Consider the following 9,373-nt stretch of genomic DNA (forward strand, 5'->3'; position numbering starts at 1 on the left):
AAGCGCCTGCCTGGCAAGTGCAAGGTCCTGAGTTCAATTCCTGGTAAAAAAAAAAAAAAAAAAAAATCACCCTGCTGACGCCTGCATTTAGCAGGAGACTGGAGATCCACGGAGCTAAGACACACATTCAGATCGCTTGTAGCCTGAAAACCTAGGAGGCTTCATTTCAGCAGCAATAAGAAACTAAATGAAAGACATAAAGGCCTTGATTATGGAGCCTGCGCCCCAGGCCCATTTTCTAGCAGTGCACTTTACCTAGCAGTACTCTTCTGGGCCAGAGGTGGAATGGTGCGATGTCACAGGAACAGTGGCTGGTGGCTATCATGTGCTAGTCTATCCACTGTCTGTGTTCCTCACAGGAACACCTCCTCTACCTCTCAATGCAGCAGCAGGAGCCACTGCCCCCGTGTCTCACAGCACCTACGGAACTGCCTGGTACTTCCACTCCAGTGCACTCTGTTAGCCACCAGGCCACACTGTACCCTCCTAGCAGCTTTTTTTTTTTTTTTTTTTTTTGAGACAGAGTCTTACTATGTAGTTCAGGCTGGGCTTCACCTCACTATGTAGCCTAGGCTGCCCTTGAACTCACAGCAATCCTCCTGCCTCAGCCTCCTGAGTGCTGGGATTATAGGTAATAGCACCATGCTCAACCTCCTAACTGAGCTTTTCTGATACCAAATGTGTACATTTTTCTTAAAAGATGATTTTTGTTCAGTATTTCTAATTTTTATTGTGCTAAGTAATGATGTTTTAAAAATAGAAAAATCATTATGCAATACCTTTATTTCTTAGAATTTTAGGCAGCAGAAAAATCAGAAATTCAGAACAACTTTGCTTCATGGAAAATCTACCATACTGTTCTTTATTTTCTTTTTAAATTCTTGAGCTGGACATGGTGGCTCACACCTATAATCCCAGCACTCAGTAGGCTGAGGCAGAAGGATCGCTGTGAGTTCAAAGCCTACATACATAGCGAGACCCTGTCTGAAACAAACAAACAAAAGGAAAAAAACAAAAGAAAAGGCCATAGAAATAAAAAAATTGAAGTGACAGGGATGGTACTTAGCTGAGAAAACTATAAAAAAGACAACAAAGTTATTACAACAAAATTAAGAGTCGGGGAGACTCACAAAGTTTCAACTTTTTGGTCTTAGACAATGGTTTATAAGACTGGTTGCCTTATAATAACTCATTTAACTATAAAAAATTTAAAAGTTGTACTTGGGCATGGTGATGCACGCCTGTAATCCTATACTCAGGAGGCTGAGGCAGGAAGGTCATCATGAGCTAGAGGCCAGCCTGTACTACACAGTGAGTTCAGAGCCAGTTTGACCCACACAGCAAGACCTTGTCTCAATAAAACAAAAACAAAAAAATTAAAAAGTTTAAGGAAAGTATATTACTGAGACAAGTAGGAAAATTTGAATATGGTCTGTATGGCCTGTATTAGATAATGTTCATATACATGATTACATGTCTCCTGAGGGTGATAACGGCACTGTGATTACACGAGTGACTCTCCACATTCTCCAGAGACGCACATCGAATTGGACATGGAGAGGGGGTGGGGGGAAGTGTGAGGCATCTGCGCCTTTCAGAGGGTTGGGAAAGGACGACAGGCCACAGAGCAGCAGGTGTGCACGGGAAGTCATGTAAAGCCAGCGCAGCAAACCGCCTGCAACTGCTCCCTACTTCTGACGGGTCTTCAAAAGAAACACTGAGGAATAAAGGGAAGGCGCATCCACACACACACCCCACAGTGACGAATTATTTCAAAGCCACCGGTAGCAGACATGGATACAATCCATTGGCATCATTCAGAAAAAGTAAAGATGGCAGAATCTATGAAGAGGATTCCTGCTGTAGAAAAACTCACAAATCACGAAGCTGGCACAGGGTGCTCACAGCTACATGGATAATAGCATTATACTGCAAACCACTCAATCAACTATCGACACGGGCAGTCCCCCTGGAAACAGGCCACAGCAGCGAAAACGAATACACTGCAAGATAGAGTCTAGAAACTAATGTGAAGGGAACAACACAAGTTGCGAAACAATACCTAGAGAAAGACTTCATCAAGATTTTATACACATATATATGGTATATTTATTATATTAAAAAGACAAAAAATAAGCAAGCTCAACCATGCTTTTAGCATATATATATATATATATATATATATACACACGCACACACACACACACACACATATATATATATAGTTAAACTAAAAGAAAAGTTTAAAGAAAAACAAGGAACCAGGATCCTGGAAGGCTGAGACAAGAAAATCACAAGTTTGAGCCCAGCCTGGGCAATTTAAGTGACTTAGCGCGACCCTGTCCCAAAATTTAAAAGGGCAGGGGCTGTGGCTCAGTGCAAAGGTCCTAGGACAGAAAAAATGTCAAGACAATGAAATCCACCAAATTCCAGGGATGGCTCCCTCTAGGAGTCAGAGGGCTCCAGAAGGACTTGGCAGGCACTGATGATCCCTGTTTACAAGCGGACAGATCACCGGTACACGCGTGGTCATCGCATCAATGGATTCTAAGCTGTGCATATATGTTATATATTCTTTTACAGAAAAAAAAAGCCAAGCAAACCCTAGACCACACTATAAGGAGACTATTTTTAGACGAAGTTTTCTTTGGTTCACAGTTAGGACAGAGTTCATTCTAGCCGCCCCCTTAAGTGGCCAAAGACAGTGACAGACTACAAGACTCCTCAGCCCAGCTGCTAGTAGCTGACAGCACAAATGTTTAGAATCGATTCCTACAAGGAGGGAGGAGTGTGGCAGAACACCGAAACGCCAGGCTCGTTCTGGGTACCTGAGAATACTGCAGTCATATGGGAAATGATACAATTTAACCATGGAGCTGTCATTTGTATCATTGGCCATTCTAAGGCCCTGGTTTGTCTGTTTGAGTTTTTTGCTTTTTTGAGACAAGGTCTCTCTATGTAGTTCAGGCTGGCCCTGAACTCATTATGTAGCCCAGACTGGTCTTGAATTCATAGTGATCCTCCGTCTCAGACTCCCAAGTGCTAGCACTACAGGCATGTGCCACCACACCTGGCCCTAAGACCCTGCTTTAAACATAACGTCTGCAAGTTTCTTTGAGTGCGTTATGACCAAGAGCAGCTGTACCTGTTACATCATTAGAGTATAAACAGTTGTGAATTAGAAGACACCTAATTGAGACTGGCGATCCATGTGATCTGAAACCTAACTTCCAGACTGGGTGTGGTGGCACACACCTGTAATCCTAAAACTTGGGAGGCTGAGGCAGGAGGATTGCTGTGAGTTTGAGGCCAGCCTAGGCTACAAAGTAAGTTCAAGGCCAGCTCCAGTAGGACTCCAACTTGTGATCCTCTTTCTCAGTCTCCTAGAGTGCTGGGATTCGAGGCATGCACCACCATGCTTGGTTTGAGAGAGAGAACATTTGAAGTTTACTTTGACCTTGAGGAGGCAGTAGGTATAGCAGACAAAGAGGGAGAAATGCTGGTGAACCGTGAGCTAATTAGAAATCGCCACACTTCTCCCAGGAGACTTGCCGTAGATGTGAGCCTTCCAACCACTGTGCTGCACCAGGTTGACCTGTCCAAGCAGTCAGCAGGCCAGTCCTGGGTGGCCCAGTCAGCGCTGGTGGGTGACAAGTCTGCTTTGGTGACTGGCAGCCTTCAGTCACGTCGCACCTGGCCCTCGGACTTGAGCCCAATTTAGTCTCATTTCCCGTGTTCCTTTCTAGGGCTGTGTAGGGTTTTCTTGGCATTTTATTTCCTTTCCCACATAAAATATGGTGTGGACTTTTTAAGGAATTTTTTTAAATCAGGAAGGAAATCTTCCAAAGAAAATGTCAGAGAAAAGAAAATAAAAACTGGGAACTAGAACTGGAAATGTTTATTCTTTAAAAATGGAATATTTGATACTGACAGAAATTCCCATTTAAAAGCCAGTTGAAACAGACTCAAAAGGCATCAATTCTTTTAGAAATAATCAGTCTAAAAATTAGTCTTAAGATTTCACTGGTAGAGCCAGGCATGAGGGCAAACACCTATAATCCCAGTACTCAGGAAGCTGTGGCAAGAGGATCACCGTGAATTGGAGGCCAGCCTGGGCTACAACGGTGAGTTCATGGCCACCCTGAACTCACAGGGAGACTCTGTCTCCAAAAAGAAAAAAAAAGATTTCACAGGTAGATTATTTATGTACACAATGGGGAAAACATTTTATTCTATAATGTTACTTTCAAATTCTAGTTCAAAATTCTGTATTTTAATTTTGAGATAGTTCTCTTGGTCTCTTTCTCTATATATATACATACATTTTGTTTGTTTGTTTTTATTTTTGTCTTTTTGAGACAGGGTTTCACTATGCAGTTCAGGCTGGCCTTGAACTCACTTTGTAGCCCAGGCTAGCCTCGAGCTCCCAGCAATCCTCCTGCCTCAGCCTCCTGAGTGTTAGGATTACAGGTGTGCACCACCATGCCTGGCCTTGTTTGTATGTTTTGCTTCAATTTTTTCTTGTTGTTTTTATGAGAAAGGGTCTTGCTATGCAGTTCAGGCTGGCCTTGAACATACTATATAGCCCAGGCTGACCTTGAACTTGCAGTGATCCTCCTGCCTCATTCTCCCAAGTGCTGGGATCACAGGCATGTGCCACCACATCTGGTTCTATTTTATAATTTTTAAATGAGTTATGTTCCCATGAAATAACTGGAGTCCAACTGAGCTTCCTCCAGCCTCTGCTTCAGAAGGTACGCTAGTAGAAGACCCTAGCTGCTTTAGCGGGCTGTCTCTGAATGCTTAAGGGGGCACAACGCCTACTCCATATTCCTTCTTACTTAGCAGGAGCCGTGTGGCTGCTACAAGAGACGCCAGGTGACATGTCCTTACATCTACACCTGCTCCCTCTGCTGCACCCCACCAGCTGGCAAGGGGGGTATGGCCTATGGCTAGGGCCTGGTCCCCAGTGCCCCACAGATCTGCCCCTGCCAGGCACGGACGGGTACAACACTGCCCAGGAAAAGAAAGCTCACAAGTGAAAAAAGCAATGGGTCTAGGCTATGTCTTCTGTCCTGGGAGCACAGCATGTTCCCTTCGGATACTATGCTACCTCTGAGGCACCTGTACACAGAACAGAGTGGAAACGATGGTTAGGTACAGTGGGACATGTTTTAGGGTTACCACACATTTGGCCCTGCTGAGAACCATCCAGTGCTGAGGGGCGAGTGTTGTTCCAGGAGGAGATACTGGGGGATCTGAGCTGCAGACACAGCTAAAACAGAGCAAGCAAGTCAGGCAGCAAGGCCATCAAGGGCTTCCCAGGAGCCTAGAGAAGCCACATAGCCAAGCGGAAAGGAGCATAATGAAAATGATGCTTCTTACCTTCTGAAAGTTCTCCTTCCACAAATCTTCTACGGCTATGTATCCTCGTAAACCCCAGTCATATAACTTCTCCCCGCTGACCTTGAAACAAAAGAGAAAATATCTGTTGCTGTTCCATACGTAAACAGTAAGGAAGAGAATTTGCCAGGTTTTTTTTTTCCTGTTTGCACAAGAACTACATTTAAGGACATCACTACTATAGGAAGTTTTGGGATATGTACACTAAAATTGTGAAACATGATGGCATAGCCTGTAATCCCTCAGGAGGGAGGCTGAGGCAGGAGGATCGCTGCGACTTCGAGGTCAGCCTGGGTTACTCAGTGAGTTCAAGACCAGCCTGGATTACACAGTGAGACCCTGTCTCAACACAAACAAAAATGTACTATAAATTATAGGCATACATCCTTGGTTTTACTTTGGTTTTGCTGCTAGGGATTGAACTCAGGGCCTTCTGACACGTGGGGCAAATCTGCCACTGAGCCCACCCCACCCCAACAGGCATACACCCCAAACTTCGAAAACTTAAGAAAAAATGTAGAAGATCATTGCTGATACGGGAAATTCCTGAAAATCAGCCACAGAAAGCAGACATCGACCTATCCCATCTAGCACCTGGTCTGGAACACTGTAGCCAAGCAACTCATATCTGCTGAGTCGCAACGTCTCTCACTCACTCCAGGGGTTGGATGGAAAAGAGGTGAATCCAAGGAAGATGCTCCTCATTTTCCTGGGCCGCCTAAATGTAGTCTCCAAATTCTTACAGGTTTTCAAGATATCCCGATCTAGAATCACTCCTCCAACATGCCCAGGGTCAGCACCGGACTCAGGGGGCTCAGGACCTTCACATCCACCTTTGGCCAGCACTGAAATTGCTGGAACTTTTTTTAACTGTTGCACTTTCCACAAAAAGTGCTTCTAGAAATCTGTATCCATTGGTCCTGCTAATGACCAAGAATGCTGATTGCTCTTCTCCACAGTAATACTTTCAACTTCTAAAAGCAGTCATTTTCTTCTTCATTTTTATAACAATTCATCTTTGCGCAATGGTGTTTGGCAGACAAGGCACTCTCTCATGAACCATCTCTATCTTGTATAACAGTAAGGAGATAAAGACTTTGAGGAAGCCAGGTGTGGTGGTACATGCCTATAAATCTAAGGCAACAGGACCGCAAGTTTGAGTCCCACCTGCTAAGTCCCAACTTAGCAAGACCCAGCCTCAAAATGAAAAACTGAACAGAGGTTAGGAATGTAGCTTAGTATGAAGGCCCTGGACTCAATTCCTAGTACTACAGAGGGCAAAAAAATGATTAAACTCCTTCTTACTGACTTTAAAAATAAATAAGAATGCAATTCAGAATACAAAAGATGTTTAAGATGTTTTGCTATATATGCTGTGGGATTTAAGACAAAGAAAAACCCTCACTCTGGTGGAACCCACACCTGCTTCTCAATCCGCAGCAAAATACCCCCACCTAACCTAGCCCTGTACTATTTAAACCATAATAGACCAAGATGTATTATTAACATTATTATTAATCTAGGACTCAGTAACCTTACTTGCTATTCCTGAGCTAGGGCAGAGCAAGGGCAAGAACATTAACTCTCTGTCTCCAGGCCGTTAGAAACAATATGGAGGTCCAGTGTTGTGGTACACGCCTATAAGCCCAGGGTTCAGGAGGCTGAGGCAGGAGGATCTCTGTGAGGTTGAGGCCAGCCTGGGCTACATAGGGAGTTCAAGAGCAGTCTGGACTACATAGTGAGACCCTGTCTCAAAAAAAAAAAAAAAAGGAAACAATATGGAGCCTTACCATCAGGCCCAGCCTCCAGCCTTATTTTTGCCAGACTTGATCTCTTCTCTTCTCTTTTCTCTTTCTTTTTTTTGGGTCGGGGGGCATATATACTTGCCTTGAACCCAGAGCCTTTGGATTGAACTACAATCCCAGCCCTCTTAAAGTTTTCATTTTCATTACTTACTTATTTTTTTGAGACAGGGTCTCACTACGTAGTTCAGACTAGTCTTGAACTCACTATGTAGTCCAGGCTAGTTTTGAACTCATAGCAATTCTCATGTCTCAGCCTCCCAAGAGCTGGGATTAATTAAAAGTGTGTACCTCCATACCCGTCCTTTTTTTATTGTTTGAGACAAGGTCTGAGACTGGGCAGAGTGGCATACATATGGAATCCCAGCATTCAGGATGCTGAGGCAGGAGGATCAATGTGAGTTTGAGGCCAGCCTGGGCTACATTGTGAGTTCAAGGCTACATAGTGAAACCTTGTCTCAAGAAGAGAAAAAAAGAGGCAGGGTCTAGCTACATTGCTAAACTGCCCAGGTGGGACTCGAATCTGCAATTCTCCATGGCCCCAGCCTCTCTGAGTGCTAGGATGACAAGCACAGACCAACACACCTGGCCCAGGGCCTCTTATACTCAGAGTCCCACTAACTCCTGACTCCACCCCCTAAGTTACCTGCTGGTCTACACAGTGGTCCTCAAACATCACAGGATTCAAAGTACCCAGAGGCCTTACTATAAGCCAGATGGCTGGCCCTGACCATCACAATCTGACTCTGTTGGCCTGGGGTGGGTTCCCAGGAGATTCTGTTCCTGCTGGCCCAGAGACCATGCCAGAAGAACCACTGGATCAGGTTTACCCAGGTTGCCTGTCACTGTCATCTCGCCACTCACCAGGATAACATCAAGCTAATAATTCTGAGGAGCAAGCAGCCAAAAGGGAGCCCCGGGAAGGCACACCTCCAAGTCCCCAGGAAGGAAACCAAGGCTGGCACTGATACCAGGGAGAATGCAAGGAAGCCAGAGGACAACAGCAACAAGGACAGGTTGTAACCAAACAAGCCTAAACGGAAAGTGACCCGGAATTAGCAGCTTTAGAATTATCAGTCTTGGGAGTTAGCTGAGAACTTGTGGGAAGATGGCAGAGTGGTGAACACCAGAGAAACAGCCTCCCTGAGATTTGGTGTTAGATGCTGGAATATAGCAACATGAGGAGGAGAAGGAGGGAAGTGGGTCCCCAGGATCAGCAGGGATCTCAAGTGAGAACTGAAGCCCAGGGGGAGACTGATGAGAGAGACCTCAGCACAGAAGAAAGAGGTGGCAAACGGTGCTTCCTCCCTGAGCCCCGACTCACTGTGTGAGGGGGCAGCTCAAACCGCCAGATGCATAGTGAATACTGGTGACCCCAGAGGCCTCCACAGAGAAACACACCAGTGGAAGGGAGCAGTGGACACAGCAGACTGCAGTGACTGGTGAGTTGTTTGTTCAGACACGCCCCCAGGAGAGGGCAACTGGCCAGTACTCATCTTGGAGAGGGGCCAACTGAGCTCAGAACTCAGAGCAGCTGCAAGCTGCCTCCATTTAGCATCTGCTAGTGTCAGGGTGAGGTGGAACCAAGTTCAAGTCAGGAGGAGGTCAAGGAGCCAAGTTCAAACCAGCAGGAGGCACATGGAGTGATACTAACTAAACAAATTGGGTTCCAGCCTCACAGCCCAAAACCAGTCTGAACTTCAGTGGAACTAAAGGTGCAGCCTCGCTGGGATTAACCATTACACTGCCATAAATCTACAGCTGGCTTGCTGGGATTAATCCACAGGGATCTGGGCTCTGTCTGCCCCCTCTGGCTACCAGGGACAATGGAGATATACCTTGAAGTGTACTTTCCTCTTCTTTTCTTGTTTTTTGTTTTGTTGTGTTTCTTGATTGTCCTTGCTTTTCTATGAGTGTGAACTGTTTCTAGTTTTGTTGTTGTTGTTCTATTCTTATTCTCATTTCTGTCTTCTCTGTTTGCCTCCTGTCTTTTTCACCAGTTTCCTAAAGTTGGAGTAATCTTCCTTTGTCCTCCAGCCAGATTCTAATCACTTTCTCTTCTTCTATTTCTCTATATTTTCCCCCAACCCCATTTAAATTTTCTACCCAAAGGGTAAAATTGCCATATTAAGAACATAATTACTAGGGGGCTGGGGATTTAGCTCAGC

General features: G+C 45.1%; 1 protein-coding gene across 3 annotated transcripts in view; it reads right to left on the minus strand.

The window, feature by feature from the left end:
- The window catches only part of Apoo (apolipoprotein O), a 68,253-nt gene that overhangs the window by 11,104 nt on the left and 47,776 nt on the right, over positions 1-9,373 (minus strand). For all 3 annotated transcript variants that reach the window (XM_005407837.2, XM_005407836.2, XM_013506305.1), the window contains one exon: positions 5,386-5,466. In XM_005407837.2, the coding sequence (XP_005407894.1) occupies positions 5,386-5,466 (81 nt within the window). The remainder of the gene's footprint in view (positions 1-5,385; positions 5,467-9,373) is intronic.

The sequence above is a fragment of the Chinchilla lanigera genome, unplaced genomic scaffold, assembly GCF_000276665.1.
Source record: "Chinchilla lanigera isolate Chin_1 unplaced genomic scaffold, ChiLan1.0 scaffold00108, whole genome shotgun sequence".
Lineage (NCBI taxonomy): Eukaryota > Metazoa > Chordata > Mammalia > Rodentia > Chinchillidae > Chinchilla > Chinchilla lanigera.